This window comes from Populus alba, chromosome 1 (genome assembly GCF_005239225.2).
Source record: "Populus alba chromosome 1, ASM523922v2, whole genome shotgun sequence".
Lineage (NCBI taxonomy): Eukaryota > Viridiplantae > Streptophyta > Magnoliopsida > Malpighiales > Salicaceae > Populus > Populus alba.
Window position 1 is genome coordinate 24,918,359 of NC_133284.1, and position 26,510 is coordinate 24,944,868.

Genomic DNA, 26,510 nt, shown 5'->3' on the forward strand with positions numbered 1-26,510 from the left:
AAAAAAAACCAAGCCAATCCTTGTGTATAGGAAAAATGTTGGTATTTAATGTTTGGAAATTATTTTTTATACCCTTCTTAACCCTTTTGCCAAAGCTGATAAAAAATAGAATTGAATTGTCTAATACGATTGGCGCATAATAAAATCCCTCACAAATGCACAAATCCACGTCTATCTTATTGTCTATAGGCAACTCTTTTTTTTTTATTTCTAAATAATGTTTATCTGTAATTACAAATAATATTTAAGAATTAAGAATTTGAGATTAAATTGAAGAGGGTTTTGATGTCTATAGGATCTACCAATGGTCGAACCTTCATATTGTAATGTGAAAACCTAAAATAAAAATGTTCAACCATCAGAAAATCTAATCTTGATGAATTTTTATGACTTGTAACTAATAAAATAATTTAGTGCACATAAAAATATTTTCTCAACACTTCCGTACAATAATAAAAAATGAGTTACTTTTTAAGAATATATTTCCATAAAAAGAGTTATCCTTAAAACATATTTTTCACACAACAAACTGACCTTGGATATTCAACAGCAAAATGGACCCACATCTCTTCACGGCATCCGGGAGAGCAACAGCAGCACTTTATATAAAGCGTTCAGAGTTTCCATTTCGTCATGGTTTAGTTATAGGAAGCTAGATCCATTTGTTGAGATGATAAAATTCCAAGCAAACCATCCCATTTCAAACATTATCCAAAAACTGATCTACAAAATCTGTGGTTCTGAAAAAGAAGGCGTTACCACAGTAACATTTGCTACCAACAGTCAACAAGCAACCTCCAAAAGGAGTTTTAAAGCTCACAGAAGGAAAGCGTACCTACATTTGTCATAAACAAGCATACTTTACAGTAATAATTTCATCTCTTTCTCTTAGCTCCAGGTTTCTCTGATGAACCGGAACCACCTCTCCCTCTGCCTGCTGGTTTTTTTTCGGTAGATGCAGACCCACCTTTTCCTCTTCCTGTAGGGGTCTTCTTAGACTTTGAACTTTCCTTTCCGCACTTCAGTTCAACCTCTACTTGGATTCCTGTTCGGCATAGTTTATATGAGCTCATCAATCCGATTTCTAGGCTATACACAATTTAATAAAGCATTCCTTTCACAGTTAACTGGATTTTGGATTTAATCAATTGTCGATTCAAAAAAAAAACCAACTTGAGTATTAAGATAACAGAATCAAATTTCAGATTAGCTTTCCAACATGATAAAAGAATGCATGAGAAAATATCACACCTTTTGAATTTAAACTCTGAAGCTCAGATTGCAGCTTCTCGCCATTACCAGTTCCTTCTGCCACAAGAAAGGAAACACTAAGTCCAAGAAACCAAATATTTAAACGTTCTATCCAGATGTTGCAATTGAAGAACAATTATTCCACAAGTATATCTTTTTGGATATAGACTCACCATGCCTTTAAAAAAAAAAAAGTGCAGTGCATTGGTATTGATCAATAATCTCCTATCTTTATGTACTCCATGCTTTGCACAGTCAAAATTGTTGAGAGGTAATAGAATACGTAATTGAAACACAGATATAATATATCAGACTGTAAGTTAAACGAGGCAACCTAGTCAATGGCTTTTCCCACTGTGCTTAGCATCCCTAATTCTACCAGGCTTAATTGTCATCCCTAATCCCTGAGAATATCTCTGTTGCTAAAATGTTTGAAAATCTCATGTTATAAGGAAAACAGATCCTAGTCCTTGCTCACAAAGCAGATCTCTAGTTACTGAAAAATACACAAGCCACACAAGCAGGTCTATAGTGAGTGTTGTGCACGCACCGCCATGTTTTTTTTTGGGGGAGATGCACATCTATAGTGAGTGTTGTGCACGTGCACTGCCATGTTTTTTTTTGGGGGGGAGATGCGGAGGAAAGTTGAAGGATAACTATCATTGGATGGTCTATGATATTTTCAAAAAAATAACATTTACCCATATCCTCTGTGTCAGATGAGTTTTCTTCTTCACTTTCAGCCAACGCGTCACCATTTTCCTCTCTTAGACCATCATCAGAAGGTTCTAGAATCGCTGCAACACGCTTCTTAGGGGCCTTCTTCTTTCCAGGAAGTGTTACTAAATCTGCAGCTCGTACCATCCTTGATTTTCTTTCTTCTTTATATGCTCTAGTCAGAGCTGCTTTGACAGTTGATGGTATGCCATCCAATGGATTCCCATGCCCCTGATACACAAAGCGACAATAAGATAATCTGAGAGTATGAAAATAGAGGAAACATCAATGATGTATACAAAATAGGGCCACCTGAAATTTTGATAACTCCACAATGGTATCCATATCCTCCTGACTTATTGAGTATACATTCATGAACTCCACAACCTTCTCAACAGCTTCATCCTGGTTAACAGTTCATGCAAAAAAAAGAAAATGTCAACATACATAAAACATCTCTCTTCAAATTATCTTCAGAAATCAAAGGTGAAAGGAATTCTCAATGAAATTTGACACCTGGGACAATAAGGCACTCGCTCAAGTGAATTGATGAAGTGAGAATCAACTTCTAAAATCACACAACCAGACAATTCAACTATATATAAAAGAGGTGATTATTATCAGGTCATGATGCTGCACACTCTTCAGCTTTCCTGTATGGGCCTTTCGCAACTATTTGGTGTAAACAGCACAAAACAACAGCGCGCTACCACACACACACTTTAAAGAGGAACTAAAAAGAAAAGGTAAAAGACCTTGTCCAAGGCCCAGCACAATTACACAGTAATCCAATCAACATTAATTTAACCAGCATTCTTCCAAAGCCTCTGTCCCTTAGCTTCAGTGCCAAAGTCAATACCCCCATTGCTTTGACTTTGAACAAGGCTAGTAAATTATGACCTGGGAGGAACTTAAAAAGAAGGCTTTTGGTTTTTGCACCCTGCTATAGTACTTGCAGCTATTCAAATACCATATTATGAATTATCTCTTCCCTTTTCTTTACTAGAAAATCAGAACTATGCATGTACCCCTACCAGTTTGTTTTAAGAAATTGGACAAGTGAATCTGATCTTAGACCCAGGCAAGCACACTGCTTGCATTTGGCTATGCTGACCAGCTCCACACATAAAAAAAATAGTAATAAAGTCAAACCTTAGGCAGCACCCGAAGAGGATCTGTCAATTGTTTCAGAAGAACTGTAAGGTAGTCAAGTCGAAGTGTCTCCCTGCAGGAATGGAAATGAAAGAATGATCACACAGCTTCCAAAGGAGAATGAATAGAGATAAATCAACCAATTGAAATTCTAGATTTCGAATTGGCAGTGCAAGAAGTGGGCATAGCAACACGGCAACAGAAAGTAGCCTTCTCCATCACTTAAATTATTTTAAAAGTGATTAAATATTCACTGAAGTTCAATCAAGCCAGTGCATTCATATATGTGCACATGCATAGGCTATAAATTGATATATAAGAATCAACAATGTATTACTTCGAAACAAATGAATGATAAAAGCAGGTATAGAAACAGTTACCTCGCCATATTAGATTCACGAGAAGCAAGGAGATGAACATGCAGATCCTCCAATAGCCTCAAATTTTTGCCCGCTGTTGAATTCTTTCCCAGCCACCCACCAAATCTATTAAAATTCCGTTCACCCTGAAAATGAGAATCCATAAAATAAACAATTGAGGTACTAAGAATATAAACATTCTATATACAACTAAGTTATCAACTCCAACAAACTAGCGTGAGAAGGGTAGGCTCTCCAGAACCTTCACCAGACAAAAAAATCCATGTAGCATATCCTCAAAATAAGAGAATGAGGCAATAACACCAAAAAAAAAAAGCTGTAGTTGTACACGGTGAAACAGAAAAGAGATAGAAACAATTCTACAAAAGTTTAGTCCAACCTAAATCAAGCGACAAGCTCACCAAACTAAGCTCATTAGTGCAGGCATACAATAATTGGTTGTCGAAAAATGATGCAATGATTATTATAAACAATTTCTTTTTTATCAGACTTCTAGGCAAGATGGAGTTAAAAATTGACTCATTCAAATAAAAAATAAATAAACATGAAGACTAAATGGATTCTGTGCTTGACGAAAATCCCATAAAGACAAAAGTGAAAGCAAATGAAGCAAAAGAAAAAAGAAAAGAAAATAAATGATCCTCTGATCTGACAATAGATGTGACTTGGCTAATAATGAGAGTGGAGGCCTGTAGCCAACTGCTTTTGGAAAGCAAGAATAAAAGTTGTACTGATACCAAATCAGGCTATCTGTTTGATTTTCTCAACATAATCTCTGCTTGAAAGTTTGAATATTTAACAGACATGAGGAGTAATGGAGGGGAATTTTACGCTTTTTAGACGGTTTGTAGCATAGCACAGCTTAATCTATTCATCTAAATTTATTGCAAAATAAGCATACATCAAAACCAACTACTAACTAAAAATCTTTCCATTTGATGTTACTTCACCAGAGATGGCGAAGCATGTCAAGCTTCAAGAGACATTCATTACCTGTTCAAGTGTCTCCCTTGATCCATGCAACAATGCAGCACTGGTTACAAACCAAAATAGAGAATCACAATTAGAGAGCAAGAAAAGCACATGAAGAACTCTTGATGTTTCCAGAGCAATATGGTGATACATACGGAATGATACAGGATGACAGAGAACCAGTTTGAGAGAGCTGCCACTGTCGATATCTTCGAATCTGCACATTTATTATATCTCCATCGGCAATAGACTCAGCAGCACGTGCAATCAAGCTCATACGTTTCATCCCATTGTCATCTTTACCAAGTGAACTTGGCCTATAATTAATGTAGTTTTCCTGCCAAATTATAGAATCAGCTTCCTGAGGATAATTTATGATACATGGACTGTTTTTTTGCAGTGGTGAAAACCTCTTGAGCTTTTACACAGAAGACAAGTTTCTCCATTGAACCTGTTTTGCTTTTTTTCAATATGATTGAATTGAGGTTTGGGCTATGTTACATAACAATGCCCTCCATTTGAGAAAATTGAAATGTCATCATGTAAATCCATCCATCTTGTTTTATGCTGTCCAGCGGATGTAGATGTCGAACCACCTCTTTGCCCTTTATGAGGAGAAATGGATGATTTTGAGTAAAGTGAGAATTTTTAATTATGCCACTTGTATTTTTAGAGAGAGCATATTGAGGGTTGGTGTCCAATAAGTGACATTCCACAAAAAAGAGAGCCTAACAGCAATTTTCCATTTTTCACAAGCTCACTACCACCAACTGCCTGTTTCCTGCTATCTATTTTCTCCCCTTCAGCTTTAAGTATAACATACTTCACATACTTAAGAACAGGACAAACCAGTGACCTGGGGACTGAACATGAAACAAATGCCTAAAACATAAACAGTGTGGAACAGGAACAATAGCAGGGAACAACACTTAACATAATGACTTGGATCACTTGAGTAATCTCCGGTATTGTCACATAATTTTTCATATTCAACTTAGGTTTCAAAGCATAACATGAAAAATATTTATGAAGCTGCATAGAAAAAATATTAAAATTTTGCAGCGGTATCTTAGGAAATAATTAAGAAATTTCAACAAGCTAGCCAGAAAATTTCTAACTACTATCAGCAGAGAAATATCATGGTGTTTTTCTCCAAAATACCAATGGCTAAATTTTGAAAAGAAACTACTTAGCCAATTGAAGAATACTTTCAGCTAAAAACACTGGCTCAGCAGGATTCTGCTGAATGCTGGGAAGGTTAAGATCCATGCCACCCTAACAACATTATCATAGGACTTTCATCACAAGTAAAAATTGGGGTAAAGAAAGCACTCCTTATTTTGAAGTTGGCATGCTCTGTGGTTTAAAGCAAACCCAGAGATGTTCAGTAACCACCTTCAGAATCTAAAATTCTCATGGAATTTTAAAAAAATAAAATGAGAAAAAAAACCTGGATAAGAAGAGGGACCAAGTCAGGATCACTCATACTGAGGTCAATCCGCTCATCCATTCTCAGCTTTCCTCCACTAAAGCCAAACAGCCTAACACCAAAGATGACAATGAGAAGCATACTGGAAGAATAAAATCCGTAATCATACAAAGACAGAAACAAAATGAAATAAAAGATCAGCATTCATTGAGCACATTTTTTCATTCTTATTCTAAGAGCAAGAAGGAGAAAAAGAAAGCTTGGCTGCAGGTGCTATCATCCATCCAGTTGAGTCAGAAGGAGAAAGAAACAAGAAGAAAAAAATTAAAAAGGGAAAGGCTGGAGTGGAGAACAGATCATGGAATGTAAATAACTCATCTATAAAAGTCGAATCACAGATTTTCAAATATAGGTTTAACTTTCTTTTATTGATAAATGGTTCATTATCTTTTGCATTAGCAAGCAAAAACCTGTTCCATGCCTACAGGACTGATCTGAAAATATTAGATCATGTTTTACACAAGAAACAACCTGGCACGCCTTTTCATAGAAGCTGGGAACCTCAAATATTATGAATTCCAATATGCTTGTTTCCACAATTAAAAAAAAAATCACAAAGGACACAGCATGATTTCTTTTTCCTAGAATCCAGTTTAGAGTTGTTCCAAGTTAAGACATCATGACTTTAAATAGACAGCATCTAAAACAGCATTGAAGAGGTAAGAATTGGATCATCAAGTCATACTTATCCACAGCGGTGAATGGTGAAATATCTTCATCTTTTGCACTTCCTTGAAGGCGCTGTCTTACATCATCATAATTAATGACTGACATTGAGAGGCTCATATAATGTAATTGGTTTAATGCCATGCGCATATCTCCATTCACCCTTTCTGCAAGCTCCTCAAGTGCAATCTGCAAGGTTATTAGCCACCATTTAGTGCCCGAAAAAATGCAAATGTAAGAAGCAGGTGACTAACCAAGTATGGGACCTTTACCAAAGGTGTGGCTTGCAGGGGTATGCATTCCAGTACAGAAGAAAAATCTTGCAATAATCTCTTAAAATTCTTTTTTGGCTATTGTGGAGGGAGCACAATAGGGTAGCTTTTAAGGAGGTGGTGTTACCTCCATATTTTAGAATTTAATTAAACCTTCACTTTTTGTACAGGAAGAAATCATTTTTGTTGATGTGCTTTCTGTTACAGATTTGTAGATGCCCTGGGATTCTTGCAACCGGTTGGTGCCTTTCATTAGGAAAAGTATAGAACCAGCTTTAGAATTTCAAAGACTGACCATTTTCATTAAGACTCCTATTCCCAGTAGGTGCAACGTCCAAAATAAATAATTTGGAAGCTTCAAATTCAGTGAGAAGAGCACAATACAGATGAACTACCAAAGGATGTTCACACCAAACCAATTTAAGGGAGCAAAAATGGTGGGGACACCGAATCAGAAACATTGATTACGCACACGTATGATCATAGACGATGAAGGATAGCCTAAACAATTGAGAAATTAGGCTTTAGCTTATTTTTTTTGGGTTTAATTTATATGAACTTTTAGTTGAGGTTTATTAGTTTGGCTTTATTTATTGAGTTTGATTTAATTATTGTTGGAAATTTTATTTAGTGGGCCATAAGCCCAATTGCTTGTTCTAGTTAGGGTTTTAGTATTTATATCCTACTTTTCTAAATGTTAGACAATTTTTGATGATTAATGAAAATATTGCAGACTTTGCATTTCTCCGATCCCCTTTCTTCTCTTCTTTAGCTTTCTTCTTTCTTTAAAGCTTCTTTCTTTTCTTGCTTTAATTCTTATTATTTATTGTCCTGCATCAAAAAATTTTGAACAAGACAATCATTTACCTCATTAACTTGAAGGCCTTCTGCATTTGCAACTTGAATTAACCTCTTTGCCATCTACAAAACACCAAAATCACAGTTAATAACAAATTTTTCCATTGCAATTGTCACAAAGATTAAAGTATAACCCTATAATCAACACATAGTTGAGAGTACAAAAAATTTATATCGTGCTAAGCACATTAAGGGCAACAACTTCCTGTGTCACAGTCACACAGAAGAGCGCACACCATGCACAAATGCATACACTAATTCTTGTAGCACAAAGTGGAAATGCATGATTTAGCACAATTATTCTCCTCTCTCACTAAATTACAACATATTCCATTATGTTCCGAAGGAATATTGTTACATGCTTTTTAAAAACATTTGAACAAATGCACAGGTGCTAATATACATGCACAATGCACAAACATGAAGAAAAAATGTGACTCCAGGAAATCAGAGGCACGGTGTAGTTGAAACTAGAGATCACTTGAAAACCAGATTATGCTAAGCATATTTATGAATAAATTTGAATTTTCACTTACAGAAAATGAGTTGTTTGCCAAGCAACATTCTCCATAGCATAACCATATAGGTAGCAAATGATACCATCAACTATAATATCTAGCATTGAGCAAAACTAGGGGGGCATTGTCTTGAGGAATGATTAAACCCTTGGAGTGCAGTGTGCAGTTTCAAGTTGTGGTACAGCCCGCTTTTATGTAAATTCCATAGGTTTAGAACATGCACATCTCCACACAAATCCTCCTACAACAATGCTCAGACACAAAGAGCTGAGTACAATTTTTTTGACAAATGGTTCTTGACTGTCATGAAAACCTTATTTAAGTATTGACCTGCTAAAAGAGAAAGTAATAGCATCTAGCACAACTCCTTTATCATAAGAAACTGATGACACTAGCATATAAACTTGAACACAAAAGTAAACCAAGTCTGTCCTTGATGTATTTACATTGAAATTGAAAGAAATGAACCAAAAAAATTATATATTGAAACCAAGAGACACAGAAAGAACAAAAAAAAGGACCTGTTGTTTTGTAGGCTTCCGGAAACTGAGAAGCAAGCAATAGTTCACAAGACTTTTTAGCTTCTGACTATAACGGTCATTACAGATGCAGATGATAGGAATTTTGGAAATCTTTATACTAGCAATAAGATCAGCAACTCCACCTCTATCTCCAGCAGACATTCCATCTACCTCATCCATGATCAAAACTGTTTTCAGATGCTTTGACCTGCAATCGGTGATCAATCAATGGGTAAAAGTTTAACTGCATTTTTCACAATGTTAAGTAAACAATAATAATTAATCAACCTATCCATCTCAAAACCCAGAGCTTCATTGCTGATAAGTTCCTTTATGCAATTTGCATTGCTTCCACTGATTCCTTTAAAAATCTTGGCATCTGCCTTCCCACGATTGTCACTGGCATTTACCTGAATGGTAAATACTGAGCAAGTAAGTGGGAAATAGAAAATAAAAAAACCATAAGCAATAAGCACTGATTAATACAGACACTTCCATAGTTCAATAAATTTGTATAGAAAGTATGCCACCTCAATTGCCTGGAAACCGAGCATTTTAGAGACCAGCTTTGCTGATGTTGTTTTCCCTATTCCAGGTGGTCCACTCAATAGAACAGCTTTTTTTGCGGTAGAATCGTTTTGTTTTTTGCCCTTTCCCTTGTTTCCAGTATCATGGAACTGCTCATTCCAGTTCTTCAACCAATTATGGAGCTGAGTAACCTGAAGAGGATCACATTTTGAAATTTTAATTCTTTTCCTTCTAAAGAATAAATAAAGATAATATCAATTTTGAACGGCAGAAAAAGTCACTGGAAGACAACAACTAATGCACGAACCAGTGACTGATTTCCTATCATCTCATTTGGAACCTTTGGCCTATATTTTTCTGTCCATATTAGGGATGAGCGTTGTATAGCTTGATCTTTCTGCTTTGCTTGCTGGGAACCTGCACCCAAATCTTTGTGGGCTGCATTTGACATCAAAGAGCTACCTGCAGAATAAACAGCTTTTTTACATTTTAAAAAAATTAAAATTTCAAAACAAATGATGCAACAATAAAACAAACTCACAGTGTTGTACATTATTTTCTCACTAAAGAATGAAGCCATGATACTTGTATTAAAAAATATAAAATAATTATTACAAACAAAAAGATACTGGGAGCATACTCTTCAAGTCTGCTTTCTGAGGACTTTTCTTTGGCAGAGATGCGACTTTCTCCACAGACACCTTTGAGTCTTCTCGTGCCGGGGCTTTTGAATTCTTTGAGGAGCAGATCTTATCAAACAGCCCATCCTCGGTAAGAAAAGGTGTGCTGCATGAAGAAATAGTAATAATAAAATAAAAGCAATAACAAACTTGAATATAAATACATGTGTGGATCTGAGGTAGCCTACCCAAGTTCTTTGGCTTTTGAAGATTTCCGTCCCTCAATATCCTCATCACATAAAAGATAACTCTGCAAACATACATTGAATTAATCAAATACCAACACTGCCACATGAATCCAAGAAACAACAGGATAGAAATGTAGATGACCGTTTTCTTGCTGACAGATCCAGTAACACGACCTCCATGCCTTTTAATCAAGTCTTCTGCCTCTTCTCTTTCCAAACTGTAAGCATGGTCCAAATTCAAAACATGGTTAGTTTTATCACATGGAAATGACACTGCAACAGGCATTGTCAAAGCAGCAAAAAAGTGTAACATATAAGACAACCTCCAAATTATCTTAACATGCACAAACAGAAAATATATCAATATTCTTCTAAATAACCAAGTACAATACATTTATGCACAAGCAGAAATACCTGTCAAGCGTTCCACTAATCACAAAAGTTAAACCAGCTAAACAATTAGGAGCACCTTCAGGGACTTCCTGATGCCAACAATTTAGATTTGATGTTAACATAAAATATTTACTAATTGGTATAACTAATTGAATCAGACAAATCCCGTTTGCCATTTACCTTTTCTCCTTTGTGTGGAGGATCTTTCCTCTCACCAAAGTTCATAAATCCTCCCCGTCCACCACCTCTGCCCCTTCCACCAGATGGTGCCCCAGACACACCCCTACCACCACGACCTCTGCCACCAGATTTCAGAGGAGATTCAGTATCCTTCACATCATCTTCATCACTTTCGTTAACATGTACAGGTTTCTGAGCAATCCCCCTGCCTGAACTGCTCTTCAATTTCTTACTAGGAGAAGCATCATTCTTCTTCTTGGGCAAGGAAAAGTCATCATCTTCTTCTTCATCATCAACTTTGTGAACCTTTTTAGAAGGTGGGGGTTTCACAGATCGGACACCATCATTTTGAGCTTTTCTCTTAGCAGGAAGATCCTCTACTTCTTTATCCTCTTTTTGCTTCTGTTTATTTGCCGCAAAATACTTGCTAGTTTTCCTCCTCCCTGAACCTTCTTGACCTCCACACACCTAATTATACCCCAAAAAAATAAATAAACCACATATCAACAACTCCCCTTTCTTATTAGAGAAGCGAAGAAATAATAGAACTTAAAAAAAAAAAATACTATTTCAAATATCCAATATTCTAGTTCAAAATACTTTCTCCAGAAAACATAACCTAGCACAACCATTCAGCTTAATCACTCTCTATTAGACAGTAATCACAGCAACAAAACACCCTAATAACCGAGTCCGAAATACTGTTTTCCTCAACTTCCCAAAGTTAAATTCTGCATTTTTTTTTTCTTTGCAAAACAAATGAGGCCCATTAGCCATCGGCATGCCAAATATTTTTATTTCCAATCTTCAATCTTTATACCCTAAAACCATGACATGAAACATGCATCCCATAAAAAATTAACGTACAGTCAATCAACCAAGCAAGCATTTATCAAAACATAACATCCAGGGGGTAAATTGCCTACAGGTGTTTCGGTCTTCGGCTCAGTTGGAGGAGGTTTCTTCTCAGCATTGGTAGCAGCATTGTCATTGCCTTTATCGTGTGCCTTCATAAACCATTTTCGAATATCTCGTTGCTACAAAAAAAGAAAAAATTAAAAAAAAAAAAAGAAACTTTATTAAACCTAATAATCATAAATAATAACAAAAGAAAACCCTAACTCACCATTTTAAAACTGAAATCTGTACAAAAATCACGACGTGATTAATTGACGCAATCTGGAGAGAAAGATTAAAATTGGTGAATAAACTTGTGAATTAAATAATTCGATAAAAACTTGGGTTTAGGGTTTATCGGTGGAAGTTGGAAAGAAAGAAAGAAAGAAGATGAAACCTTTTTAGGGCTCTGTTTTTGGTGTCAGACCGAAACGTTTCGGCTCTCTGGGGTTTCCAGCGAAAGAAACGAACGTGCGAGCGGAGGGAGAGTGGAGGTTTTAGTTTTGTTTCTGGTGTAGTTTTGTGCGCACTGGAAGCTAAACGATGGACGAGGTTTGCTATGCAAGCTAATTGACCCGTGTCACGTATTTTATTTTATTTTTATAAAAAGAAATTTTACATGCATGTTTTTTTTATCATGTATTTGTAAAAACAAATTATAAGTGTAAATTTAAAAATTTATATATATATATATATAATTAAATAAATTAAGAATTATATATGTAAAAAAATATTTAAGATATTAATATAATAAAAATGAAAAACTAATAAACTTGTATAGATTAAAATATTTTGTATTCCAATACGGACCTTTCATTTAGTTGTGTTGAATGATTTTATTTATCAAAATTAATTTTTTATTCAATTAAATGATAATAAAACTAGATATGCATGAAATTTATTAAATAAAATAAAAAGAAAAAAATTATTATGTAAGGTTACACATATTACAAATATTATCTAAAAAATTATTTTTTTATTTATATAAAACATAAAAAAAATTATAGATAAATTTAAATAATTTCCTCAAAAATTAAACACACACAAACTAATTAAAAAATAATATTTCATTTAAAAAATGTTATATAAACAAAATAAAAGAAAAAATGAATATTAATTTAAATACAAATAAAAAATATTTTTTTCAAAATATATATATATAATATAAAAAAGGTCATGCACTGTTGTCCCTGATTCATTTTTTAAGGTCCAGGTGTTGGGGCCTTATTTTTATTGTAGTTTTTGTCTCAATTGTTTGTTTTAAAAAAATAAACGGCGTATTGTCCGATTTTGCCTAGATTTTAATCATGGGTGGCTAGGAAACAAGGATTTATGATTTTTTTATTCAAAAAGCTATTTTTTTTTACCCAAAACACCCTAAAAACTTATTAACTTATCCATAGTCACAAAAACATCCTAAAACCCAAAAACAAAATATTAATTTTTTTAATTAATACTTTTTTATATTTTTTTCAAAATATATATAAAAAAAAGATCAAGCATTGCTGGACTGATTCATTTTTTAAGGTCCAGGTGCTGGGGTCTTATTTTTATTGTCGCCTCAATTGTTTGTTTTAAAAAAAATAGACGACATGTCATCTGATTTTACCTAAATTTTAGTCATTATGGTGGCTAGGAAACTAGGATTTATGATTTTTTTTATTCAAAAAGCTATTTTTTTTTTACCCAAAACACCTTAGAAACATATTAATTTATCCATAGTCACAAACAACATCCCAAAACCCAAAAACAAAAATATTCTCAGGCTCATATTTGTTTTTTGGGCACTTTTAATGTAAAAAACAAAAGCACTTAATATGAAATTCACTCATCAAATGGAATTATTTGAAATAAAAATTGACCGTTTTGGTGATTAAAATTAATGTCAATGATATTTTTTTTTCTTTGCCGCTGGAATTCAATAATCTCCCTTCCTCCCGCTTAATCCAAGAACCAAAAAATTAGAAAAATGAACTTTTTATATCAAAATTGATTTGAAAAAAAAAATATTAAGAGACTAAACATGTATAATTTTTAAAGTGTGAGGACTAAATTAAACTTATTGTATGAACTTTAAAAACATCATCCATTTATGGTGTCTTTTCTAGTTTGGTTCCTTGTCTCTTAATTTTGTTTATAGTCAACAAAGTTAATTAAATTGCCCTTGAATTTAGCTAAAAAATGATGCAGTTGTATAAAAAATAGTTTGAGGATAAATTTAAAGAAAAAAAAAAGCAAATTCTTGAACAGCATGTTCATAGTAAAATATGAAAGGGTAAAGTATTTTGTATAGTAAAATAGTCATGCCTTTTAGATTTTTAGCAATGGTATGGTATAATGGTGTAGTGGCTTTGTATCTATTATTGCTAATAAGGAATGTTTGAAAAATATGATAATAGTTATCTTTCAAAGTATTTTTTACTCATAAATATATTAAAATAATATTTTATTTATTTATTAAAATTTAATTTTTATATCAGTATATCAAAATAATTCAAAAGTGTATAAAAAATTAATTTTAAATAAAAATAATTAAATTTTAACCAACCTTTATTTGAACCACAATCTCAAATGAGAGCTTAGTTTGTTGTTTTTTAGGTGGATCTAACTATTTGAAATCAAATTAAAACATTAGCACAAAACATCATCAACCAAATCTTATGAAAAAGTTATCTATTTTTATTAACAATATTGTTTTTTAATATATAAATCCAAGATAACCAAACCAATTATTCACAAGAATTTCAATAATTTAAACCATATAGTGAAAAAAGTTATATCTAGAGGCGAAGCTCATGTTTTCTTATTGAATTATTTTTTTATGAAAACATTTTTTTTTAAACAAAAACTTATTATAATATAAAAAAAGGTTTCAAAAATAAATAAATAAATAATATTTTTATAATCTTTATGTGACTATATAAAAAACATCCATGAAAACCATATAAAAATTAACAATCAAAAGACTATTTAATTCCCATTGAATATTAATGTATAATGTTTTTACCATTTTTTCTATATTAGGCTGATATATAATTGATAAAAAAAAAAAACAATGGTTTCAAATATAAGCATAAAATATCCAATCTCATCTAAAAAAAGTGACATGATTGAATAATTTGTCAAATAGTATTACAACTATTAATTTTAATAAAAACTCATTTTAAATAATAAAAAGCATGATCTATCTACCATATTAATTGACGTATTAGAGAGACCAAGTTCCTACGAGGGAAGAAAAGATTCACTAGCTTTATCGGTTATCATATCCTTGTACCTTTGTGAAAGACATCGCATGGAATAGCTTACACGGAACGGGGAAAGCTAGAAACTTAGATTCAAAATAGAAGTTCTTGAGCTAGAAAGAATGGGGTCAGGGGTGGAGATTGACTGTCAAGGAGCATAACAACTCAACTAGAGAATCAAAGAATAATGAGAGAATTAGAGAAAGAGAGTGGTGAGAGAGGGACACTTTGCAAGACATTTGCGATGAGTGGCGACTGAGAGTTGAAGGATTGTGAACTGTGAAGTTTAGTTTTAGGGTTTTCTTTTATAGTGGGTTTAAATGTTAGTTGAGCTAGTTCGGTTTGGATTAACCGGTTTCTACATTACAAAACCGAAACCAAACCGGAATTTTTTAAAAATATTCTAATCAATTTTTTTCTTGGTTTGTTTTTTTTTTGTTATTTTTTTTCAGTTTAATCGGTTTATCATTCTTTTTGCTCACCTTTAAGTCAGACCCAAGCATCCTTTCGTCTGGAACCATGCCAGACCTAACCAAACCTGGAAACCATGCTAGATCGAAGCACCATTACGTCTGAAACCACGCCAAACCTTGTTACTATATTTTTTTTCCAATGGTAATAATATTTTTTTAAAATTTTTTTATTAACAATTATATAAATAATATTAACAATAATAAAAACAACAACAACAACATCAACAATATTATTATTATTATTATTATTTAATTTTATCCTTCAAATCAACTCTATAGTTTGCTTTTCAAAAATAATAAAAAAAATTTCAAATTTATTAATATTATATTAATAATAATATTAAACATGCATGATCCAAGTTCTTATAGTTTTTAATTTTACCTTTCAAATCAATTTTATGGTTTTTCTTCAATAGTAATATTTTTTTTCAAATTTAATAATAATAATAATAATTTTATGATTAAAATTTAATTTATGGTTTTTTTAAATAGTAATAATATATTTTTTAATTTTTTAAATAATAATATTAATAATAATAAATATAATAATATTAATAATATTAAACTTAACTGACTATAGTCTAGCATGCTTGCACATACCCACTTTCTTTTCCCTTTCTTGTTTTTTTTATTGTTTACTCCCTCAAAACTCATGCTGACCATTCAAAATTTCAAAGTTGTATTTGAATTGTTTCAATTAAAAAAAAAGGATAAAAAAAGCCCCATATCCAAAGGTTAAAAATTTATACCCTGAATGACTAATCAATATTTATATCACTACTCAAAAAACTTGAACGAACCATTTTATTCCCAATTATTTTTTCAATACCAAATATATTTTTCAATAAAAATAATCTCATCCTCAACTGCATGCTTAATAAGTTTTTTTAGCAAGGATAATCATATCATTATATTGTTTCAATTTGCAATGATTTATGTTTTGGTAAACAATAAAAGGATGATTAGAGAGACATTGATTCCTTTAACATATTGTATAATTTTTTTTCTTATAAACAGGGATTGATATTGGCAAAGAAACCGGCCTTCTTTTTCATGTTTACAATTCAAATTGCATTGCACTTTGATTCCTGTAACTTTTTACATTTATATTTCAATTACAAAACTTCACATGCTTTGCATTTGAGAGAATGTTATATATATTTATAGAGAGAGAGAGAGAGAGAGAGAGATTAGAAAATCAAATTTCAGGAACAATAGCCCTGATTTTAATGTTTACAAACTCTTTTTTAAGAGAAGAAAGAACTTAATAAAGGTAATTTTTACCTTTAATGATCCTGAGAAAAGTAGATTGAGATTTTAAAAAAATTATTTGATTTTTTTTGAGTTTTCATGCCAATAAAATTATGTTTTGTTATTGAAAATAAATTTTAGAAGTATTTTTTTCCGTGTTTTGGGGGGAAAAAAAGTTGAAATTATAGTTTCTAGAGTTCAAAAACTTTAATCTGATTTCCCATCATCTCCAGAGATGAGAAATTGTCACAATAGGTGACATTTTGTTAATCACCTTTCAAATTTTTTTAAGTCTAAGCTCTAAACTCCGAGGCTAAGGCACAACGAGGCCATCTTACCGAGTCCAAACACGCCAGACTTAATTCTCTAGGCCCTCCTTATTTTTATTTTTTTTTATATTTAAATAAAATCGAGAAATAATTATAATGATACTTAAAAATTATTCTAGTATGCCATGCTCTTTGAATAAGATTTTAGCTTTTTATAGTAATTTGTCTTTTTATATATATATAATTATTACATTACCTAATATAAGGAACTATTTGGGAATGCGGTTGAAACGACGTTCTCAAAAAATTTAATTTTTTTTTACTAAAATTTAATACGGTTTGTATGTTTTGGATCGTTTTGATGTGTTAATGTCAAAAATAATTTTTGAAAAATGAAAAAAATTATTGGCATATATTTCGGCACGAAAAGTTATTTGGAAAACAACTGTTACCATACTGCCAAGCATACTCTAAAAGGACTCAGTGCCTTTGTTACTGTTTATATAGACATAAAACATTATGAATTGAGACAATGTAATGACAGCCAAACCCTTAACACAAAGAGTTGCAAGGGCAGCATGTGATGGATGAGGTTGTCTTTTCGCTGGGGTGCATTTAGCATTGAAGAGATGGTTGAGGAGAAAATGGTCAGCACAAGTTTTGGGGGAACTATAGGCCATGAGAAGCGGGCACCTGGTGCTAGGGCTGCCTTGCAAGGACAGTCGGCACTTAGGCGGCCTGGTTGGCTAAGGCAGCCCAAACACTACGTGGCATTTGGACAAACTCGAGCCTGGGCGGTCCTGCCCTTGCTCATGCCAGACCCGAGTGCCACCTGGCGCTTGGGTCTTGGTAAAAGACTTAATTATCTTTAGCAAACCCGAAGTTGGCTCTAAAGACATCCACGCCCATCCCTAAATGGGGTGGGTCCCAGCAACGCCCGTATCCAAGTTGGGTCTGAACGTGTCCACGCTCATGCCTAACCCCAAGGTGGGCTTGGACGCGTCCACCCCCAACTTGGGGCACCTAGCGATGTCCATACCCAAGTTGGGTCTGGACGCGTCCATGCCCAACCCCAAGTTGGGTCCGCGTGCTCACCCAAACTCAAGCGTCCATGCCCAACCCAAAAGTGGGTGAGGAGACGTCCACACACAACCACACGTGTGCGTCTGCTCGCCCAAACTCGAGCATCCATGCCCAACCCCAAGTTGGTTCCGCATGCTCGCCCAAACTCGAGCGTCCACGCCCAACCCAAAAGTGGGCGAGGAGACGTCCACACCCAACCACACGTGTTAATATAATAATGTGTTTTATAATATTATTATTTTTTCTTATAATTCAAAGTGTTCATATAAAAAAATAATATTATTTGTGTTATAAATATTATTATTTTTATTATAACTCAAAGTATTGATATAAAAATATTATTATTTGTGTTGTAATCATCCTTGAAATTCTTAATACAATTATTTATGTTATAAATATTTTATTTTTATTATAATTAATAGTGTGAATATTAAAAATATTATCATTTGTGTTGTTGTTATTATTATTATTATTATTATCATTAATAAATTAGAAATTTTTTTTTATTAATATTAAAAAAAAATATTTGTGTTATAATTATTTTTATTTTTATTATGATTAAAAGTATTAATATTAAAAATAGTATTATTTGTTTTATAATTATTTTTATTTTTATTATAATTAAAAGTCTAGGCGCGTCCACGCCCAACCCAAATTTGGGCTTGGATGCATCCATACCCAACCCGAATTTAGGCCTGGACGTGTCCATGCCCATAGCCAAGTTGGGTTTGGACGTGTCCACGCGCAACTCTAAGGTGGGTGTGGAAGCGTCCACGCCCACACCCAATTTGGGTCTGGACGCTGCCACGCCCAGACCTAAGTTGAGGCTGGACGCATCCATGCCCCACCCCAAGTTGGTTATGGCGTGCTCGCCTAAACTATTAATATTAAAAATAATATTATTTGTGTAATAATTATTTTTATTTTTATTATAATTAAAAGTCTAGGTGTGTCCACGTCCAATCAGAAATTGGGCCTGAATGCGTTCTCGCCCACTCCCAAGGTGGGCGTGGAAGTGTCCACGCCCAACTTGGAGCACCTAACCACACTCACATCCAAGTTAGGGCTAGACGCGTGCTCGCCTAAACTCCTCCACACCCAACCCCAAGGTGGGCTTGGACACGTTTACTCCTAACTTGGAGCACCCAACCACGCCCAAACCCATGGTGGGTGATGATGCATCTACACCAATCTCCAAGTAGGGTCTGGACGCGCCCGCGCCCCTACCCACATGTCTTAATATAATAATGTATGTTATAATTTTTTTTTTATATAATTCAAAGTGTTTAGATAAAAAAATAATATTATTTGTGTTATTAATATTATTATTTTTATTATAACTCAAAGTATTGATACAAAAAAAATATTATTATGTGTTGTAAGCATCCTTGAAATTTTTAATATAATTATTTATGTTATAAATATAATTATTTTTATTATTATTCTAAATATTCATATAAAAAATAGTATTATTTGCATTATAAATATTTTTTTATTGTAATTAATATTATTAATAAAATAACTAATAAATTTGAAAAAAAATAATTATTATTAATATTAAAAATATTTTTTTATTATAAATTTTTACACTGGTACGATGTCATATGAAAAGTTACGCACGTCTTCTTCGTTACCAAACCATTCATCCTCTACTTTGAAAACATTCCACAACCATAGAGACGAAGTCGGTGCTTGCTTCGTTTCTCGATACAGAGAGCACAGTTGAGATTCTTGTGATATCAGCCTCCTGACGTTGCCTAATGATCTCTGGCTCCGACATGCCAAGCAATCCTCACCACCACCATCATCGTAGCCAGCATCCATATCACCAATTTTGTCGTCGTCATCATATATATATGGTTGTTGTAGTCACCGTAATCATCATCACCATCATCATCGTAGTATCCATCCTCCTCGTAGCCATTATATGATGTATTATGAAGATCCATGGCTAAACTTCAGAGCTTTGCAAAAACCCCAAAATCTGGTTTTTGGGTTTCTTGTGTTTAGATGGAGAGAGAAACTTTAGAAGATTTTCTGCCGAGCTTTTTCTCTCGCTCAAGGAGAGATATCAGCAGGAGCTTCTTTTAATCAAGTTTATTAAAAACATACAAATATATAACAGCTAGGTGGGGAAAATCTCCTTGTTCTAGTCGGATATTGATTGATTGATTGATTGATTGATGTGTTTCTCTGTAATTCCTTCTCTTTTGTGGAAAGGAAGATCCTTTGCCAAAACAGTAAAACAGAGCAATGTTGTTTGCCCTAGACCTGCTAGCTTGGGCTTGCAAGCAGCTTGCAGTTGCAGACGGATTACTTTTAACGATCCACAACGCACTATTGGACTTTAGGCCTATTTATTTTTACTATTCAAAAATAGTTTTAAAAAAATTTAAGAATATTTTATTTTTTATTACTTTAAATTAATATTTTTAGATTATTTTGATATGCTAATATGAAAAATATTTTAAAGAAATAAAAAAAATATTATTTTAATATATTTTTTATAAAAAACACTTTGAAAAGCAATTCCAACCATATTTCTTTAAAATTCTGTTTTGTTATTTTTTTTTTATCATTAATAATAATTTAAAAGGGTTGGCCCAACTTTTTTTTAAAATTTACGTTAAAATCAAGCCAAACCAGTTTGAATCAATTTTTATCTTAAAAAACTGAACCAAACAAAAACTAATTAGTGTAAACTGGTTTCGGTTTAGTTTCGCTTTTTTAAAAAAAAAACATTTAGTTTAATTTTTTTTTTTTTTATAAAAACCAAAACTAAACTAAAAATAATCACCCTTAACTTTAACCAATTTTTAACTGTATCGACTTTTAATTGATTTGATATAAAACTCAACTAGTAAATTACCGAGTTGACCCACCAGGAATACTGGTTGCAAAATATAAATCAAAAGAACGCAAATACATTGCAGGAATTTCAGGCAACAAATATGACACGAATCAATGGTTAGCAGGATTTTTGGTGATCTTCATAAATTCGCGACCCGTATCATTTCCCAAATCAAAATAAGTTAAAGAGAGTTTCCTCCAAAAAGTCCTTGCAGTTCTAGTCAGGGCACATCAAAAAAATTATAAAAAACATGGCTAATTAATACAGCTTACTGAATCTCTGCAAACTATTTATGAGGATAACCATTTGTTGCGAACACCATTCTTCCTTAATCCAAGTTGTAAACTGCGACAAAAGGCATCAAAACACTCCCCATCCACAGTTTACCATCTTTCTCTTCCACTTCACTGATTGCTTTCACAACCTTTCCCTGACTGTCCTCCAATATCTGCAAGAGCTTACCTTCTGGGCTGTATTTGACAACTAAACCATGGGGCCAGCCCCCTATTTGAAGCAGGTAATGAATCTTCGTTGGAATTGGGAGCTTGAGCAGGAATGTCCTTAGCTTTGGGTATTGTGCGCTTATGTGAGTGTAAAAGCTCCGACGACAATGGACTGCTAGCCAAAAGTTACCTTCTTCATTTGTTCTGACATTGTCAGGAAATCCAGGTAAGATGGCTAAAACTTCTGAAGTTCCAGCTTTCTCACCTTTCAGCCAGTACTTGCGTAATCTGCATTCACACTTCAAAAGTAAGAAACAAGAAACAGCAGAGAAGGGAACAAAATCCCCACTTGCTCCTGACTGATTGCGTTGCTTTTTAAAAATATTTTTTGCTTGAAAATATATTAAAATAATATATTTTTTTTTATTTTTAAAATTTATTTTTAACATCAACACATTAAAACAATCTAAAAACACTAAAAGAAATTAATCATTTGAAGCAGAAAACAAATTCAACTTTTGACAAAAAGTTGGTTCCACCTCAATGCCAAACATCTTCTAAGTTGGGAAGACACTCAATTCAAACGAAAAACTTTGATGATAAAGTACAGCAAATTAAGATGTAGTTTCTTCCAAACACTACTGCAGTGTCCACTGAAGTTAAATATTATTCAAATAACGCAAAATAGGGTGCCTTCTTTTCTAGAAGTCAATAGCAATATGAAACAGGCCACAATGGTTCTTAGATGTTTTTCTTCACTGTGTGTCTCTTTGTGTAACCTTCACTGTATGCAAGTCTAAATCAACAAGCGAAATTTGTGCTGTGTCTACTACACTTAAAGCTCAGGTCATGGGTGATGCACATAGATAGCATCCTGGTAAAGGCAAGGGCAGAACTAAAAACTTTTGTTTTCAGAAGGGCACGAGGTAATATTTGATGTTTCTACTGAACCAAATCAATAGTGAAAGATGCATATTAGTATACATTTTTGTGTTAGTATATAGAGTGTAGTTCAACTAGTGTAGAAACAATCAACATTGACACATGCATATATGCAAACATGATGAATGTATCATACAAGATAATCAAGATGTAGATGATAGTTGTTAAGGTTGCGAGACCTCACAGATTTCAAGCAAACATGATTTCTGTTGACTTAGTTAATTGATAATTCAACCATAGTTTAAGTGTATAATATAAATCTCAAAATTGACATAGCATTGATCCATTAGTCCAAATGACTCTTTCATTCATTTTCATTGGTGGGGACCGGTGACAAGTTTTAGGGGTCACCTCTAGAAGCTTTATATAGTGTAACAATTTTCTATCAGTCAGTTTGGATAATACAATGATGGATACCAGACAATATTATAACAAGTAGTCTGGATATCATAAAGATGATACCAAACAAAGGTTTTAGTATTTTATAATGAAAAGGATGAAAAGAGAAGCACCTGCCTATGGATCCTTCACAGAACACAAAGAAGGACCCATCCTTACTTAGGGACACACCATTTGGAAATTGAAGATTCCTCACAAGGACAGTGGTTTCTTTGGTAGTTGGATTGTACTTTAGAACCCTCCCACTGCTCTCCCCAGAGAAAACCAACTGCATGAAGTTCCTGAAAAATAATGGTGTTAAAATCCATGCATACAAACCTCACAGTGACATTTAACAAAAGAGAAAATAAAACTGCTTCAAGAGAAAGCATTGCTGGAAATAGAGTGTCCCCATTTGCGAATCGTTCTACTGTTTCCTCTAGTGATCCTAGCTCTGGTAGTTCATCTGTTCAATATTTTCATTGTCATCAGAACAAAGTTCTATTCTTTTACAGTATATAATTGTATCTTTTTTTCCCTTTGAGAGCTTTAGGGGTGGAGTTTGCATCTCTGCAGGTTCAAGTTCAATAGTTTTTGCTAGGAACCATAGTACAATTTTAGCAGGCATGTTGACTGTACTAGCGTGAAAAGCAAAGGAGTACACAAGAAACCCTTGGGAAGAACTCAAATTTCCCAGTGCTTTTGAAAGGACAACACAAGAAATTCAATTTGGAAGCTTTTGTAGCAAGTTACTCTGTATAGTACTAGAGATTGAAGCAATTTTCTCAACCAACAGAAATCAGGTTCCACTGATAGTTTATAAATATTTTAGCCATGCATTTAGTTAGTTAAAAATTCACCACACAACAATTTGACTGCAGAGAAAACATGAAACAGGGTATTACAAATTCAAAATCCTTAGAAATACCACTTATTTATCTTGTCAAAACCTGACCGATCAGTCAATCAATCAATAAATAAATGGATGTCTGGACTTGTGTTTGAGCATGCATTTGCAAGTATATAACTATATATAAACACACAATCACATAATACAACTGCTCTTGACACTGACTTCCAGTTGATTGTCGCAGAAGAGAAAACTGAAAATGGACCTCAAGTTGCTCATGGAAAAACAGCAGGAAGTTTCAGTTAGGCATGTGTACAGGAAAGGCAACTCATTCATTGACTGTCTTTCCAACTTGGGTGTGAACATGCAGCTGGTAAATCACCCATCTTGCCCACCCTCAGCAGGGCTTTGGCCTACTTTATTGAGATAGCCACCCCTAGAGCTTGTATAATTTAGTTTATTGTGTTCCTGGTTCTTTTGCCCCTTATATTACCACCAACAAAAAAAAAAAAAAGGAAAGAAAGAAAGAAGAAGAAGAAGGAAGAAAAACCACACAATCACAGATATGGACATGCTCTACTTTCAATAAACTGGACACTCCTCTTTTGAGAAGATGATAGATTCTTCTCAACTGCATTGTTCTCTTTGCGTTCCAGCTCAAATGGCATTTTCAATGTCTCTTCAAGGGAAACGTTTTAATGCATTTGAAAAGGCAACAAGAGAAATCCCGAGTATCGCATTCCATGCCCTAAAGGATGGATGCAATAAAATGCTCCTACAATTGTTAAATATATGTCCTCAGCATTCTGTTCCACACAGAAGGGGGAAAAAAGAAACACTTCTCTAAATGAATGGTTAGTAAAAATGAAGTGCTATCAACAACCAACCTCCTCTGATATGTTGTACTGCTATCTGTGAAGTAAATGTTTCCTTCATCATCAATGTCTAGATCATTGGTAAACCGCAGAGGGATCCCTTCTGCCTCATTTGCAAGTGATGTTGCTAACCCACCTTCTGGCCCCACTTTCATCAGCCCAAAATATGCATCTGCTATGTATAAATCACCAGTTTTCTTGTCAAATCGGAGCCCCAAAGGTCTGCCACAAATGTGCTCATTCTTCAAATAACTCAAAGGCGACGGTTGAGGATTACATATTTCTGATCTGAACCCCAAATGAAAGATTAAAAACAAAGATATAAGTTAAAAGTAGAATTCAAAAGATAACCAGGCGAAACCTAAAACAGGTAGCGAAAGCTAAGAACTGGTATAACTGGATAATAGTTTTATAGATGGTTGATGAGAACAGATTGAGGCAACATATGACAAATTCAGGTCTCTATTTGCATCGCTTGAACACATCGCTAGTTAGTTCAATTACAGACAATAGATTGACTTTGAGGGACATGAAATTCGCACGAGCTTAAATAAATCAGACACGTAATTCATTGACTCTAATTGTGTTTGTATATTATTTTCATTCCTTCTCTGATTGCACCTTCCGTATGTCTGAATGAAGCAAAAATTATATCAAATAACATTAGCGAAAGCTCAACAATCTCAAACTGGATGGCATTTCACATTTTTATCTGTCACACTAAAGGTCATTTAAAACTACCATGATACTCCTATTATTCCAAGCAAAACTCAAAATTCTGCAAGAGCAGTGAAAAAGAACACCCCCAAGCCCCGACCACAACACTCGCCATCCTTGAGGGACTCAATCTCAAAATTCAAAAACAGAACAAGAGAATAGAAAAAACCCATCAAGAAAACTAGCTCATCACCTTTTCCAAGCAGGATAATAAAAGAAAAACAAGAAATTAAAGGCGGAGGACGCTGACCTGTTGCTTGAAGTGTAAGCAAAATCAGTCCATTTTTGGCCATCATAAAAGAGAATCCTGCCATCGGCAACACCAGTGTAAGGACCACGACCAAGAGGGTCAAAGGCCATGCTTTCAGGGCCTTGAATCTGATTCAAGAACTTGATCTCTGATCTTTGGAGTGAGTTTTCTTCATCCTTCTCTTTAGGGAGTAGTGACCAAGGAGGCATTTCAACTTTGTATGACTTGAAGTCTGGGAATCCTGAGATTGCACTCTGCTTCCATGGGTCTACGCCACAGTACAGAGCTAGAAGGAGAAACAGTCCAGCAAGAATTCCGGTTGGCGTCATTTCCGAATTCTTCAATTGTCGGCTGGAGGGAGGGCGCGGGGAGTTGGGGTGTAAGTGGAGCAGAGCAGGGAGTTGGAGAGTGGTAAGTGGTTCCCATGCCTGCCTCGTATCTAGATTTATGTTTGTCAAATTACAATGATTATTGAAGTTTGGAAATTTAGTCAGTTTGGTCCCTAATTTAATTTTAATTTTATGAAATCACAAGCTTAAATTAATTTAATTTAAGAAGCTCCTCCCTCTTCTAGATTTTTATAATCAGCATGCGATAATTTTACGAGTCTTGAATTGATTGTTGGCTCTTCCCTTGTGTTTTTCTAATTTGATGAGGAGTAGGTGGCGATCCTTGGTTAGGTGAAGAACGATTTTCCATGGTTAGGTGAAGAACGATTTCCATCACGGGTTCAATTTCTTTACGGCAAGTATAGTTGATCTGTCGGTCGTTAATTCCCAGATGACTTGTTAATTTAAAATTTAATATTTTGATTTTAAAAATAATGTTTTTAAAATAAAAAAAATCATGCCGATGCATTTTGATATAAAAAATACTTTAAAACATTCCTAAATATGCCCTAAATAACTCAACAAATCTCGAGGAGAATCTTATGTGATGATTGAATGGAAATATTATACAATGTAAATTGAGTTAATTCCCAGATCAGTTGAAATTTAATATACTGATTTTAAAAATAAAAAAAACATCATATTAATATATTTTAATATAAAACATACATTAAAAAATAATTACAGACACACTTTTAAACATGCTTTAAATAACTCAACAAATCTCAAGGAGAATCTTATGTGATAATCGAAAGGAAATATTATAAAATGCAAATTGAGTTAATTATATTTTGTAAGAATATGGAGTTCTGTTATGTTTGTCAAAAAGAAA

The 26,510-nt window shown here is 33.7% G+C and overlaps 2 protein-coding genes across 6 annotated transcripts; both read right to left on the bottom strand.

The window, feature by feature from the left end:
• Positions 1-448: 448 nt before the first annotated feature.
• Positions 449-12,231, bottom strand: LOC118046936 (replication factor C subunit 1). Of its 5 annotated transcripts, none has more exons than XM_035056034.2 (24): positions 12,060-12,231; positions 11,892-11,944; positions 11,692-11,802; positions 10,766-11,233; positions 10,607-10,674; positions 10,335-10,410; positions 10,193-10,254; positions 9,965-10,110; positions 9,632-9,786; positions 9,327-9,515; positions 9,085-9,206; positions 8,797-9,004; positions 7,767-7,820; positions 6,647-6,816; positions 5,923-6,013; positions 4,628-4,809; positions 4,494-4,533; positions 3,501-3,625; positions 3,121-3,193; positions 2,281-2,373; positions 1,953-2,199; positions 1,252-1,308; positions 840-1,045; positions 449-732 (listed from the first exon to the last, which is right to left on the bottom strand). In XM_035056034.2, exons 2-23 carry the CDS (start codon positions 11,892-11,894, stop codon positions 876-878), a joined length of 2,910 nt encoding a protein of 969 aa, XP_034911925.1. In that variant the 5' UTR covers positions 11,895-11,944; positions 12,060-12,231; the 3' UTR covers positions 449-732; positions 840-875. The 5 variants fall into 5 exon arrangements, with proteins under 5 accessions (XP_034911925.1, XP_034911924.1, XP_034911922.1 ...); XM_035056033.2 differs by having other exon boundaries at positions 449-740; XM_035056031.2 differs by having other exon boundaries at positions 836-1,045.
• Positions 12,232-20,972: 8,741 nt separating this feature from the next.
• On the bottom strand, positions 20,973-25,707 carry LOC118046937 (protein STRICTOSIDINE SYNTHASE-LIKE 3). Its single transcript, XM_035056035.2, has 4 exons — positions 25,290-25,707; positions 24,335-24,610; positions 22,732-22,899; positions 20,973-21,565 (listed from the first exon to the last, which is right to left on the bottom strand). The coding sequence occupies exons 1-4, from the start codon at positions 25,616-25,618 to the stop codon at positions 21,163-21,165; spliced, it is 1,176 nt and encodes a 391-aa protein (XP_034911926.1). The 5' UTR covers positions 25,619-25,707; the 3' UTR covers positions 20,973-21,162.
• Between the last annotated feature and the right edge of the window lie 803 nt (positions 25,708-26,510).

What these genes read in the sequence shown, in the direction of transcription:
- LOC118046936 (XM_035056034.2), bottom strand. An exon ending in GATCTGTCAGCAAGAAAACG is followed by an intron (nt 10,255 to 10,334) that starts GTCATCTACATT and finishes GTATGTTTGCAG; the next exon opens with AGTTATCTTTTATGTGATGA. An exon ending in AAGGCCTTCAAGTTAATGAG is followed by an intron (nt 6,817 to 7,766) that starts GTAAATGATTGT and finishes ATAACCTTGCAG; the next exon opens with ATTGCACTTGAGGAGCTTGC.
- LOC118046937 (XM_035056035.2), bottom strand. Translation starts at nt 25,618, where the DNA reads ATGACGCCAACCGGAATTCTTGCTGGACTGTTTCTCCTTCTAGCTCTG. An exon ending in AGTACAACATATCAGAGGAG is followed by an intron (nt 22,900 to 24,334) that starts GTTGGTTGTTGA and finishes ATTATTTTTCAG; the next exon opens with GAACTTCATGCAGTTGGTTT. An exon ending in TGTGAAGGATCCATAGGCAG is followed by an intron (nt 21,566 to 22,731) that starts GTGCTTCTCTTT and finishes GTGTGAATGCAG; the next exon opens with ATTACGCAAGTACTGGCTGA.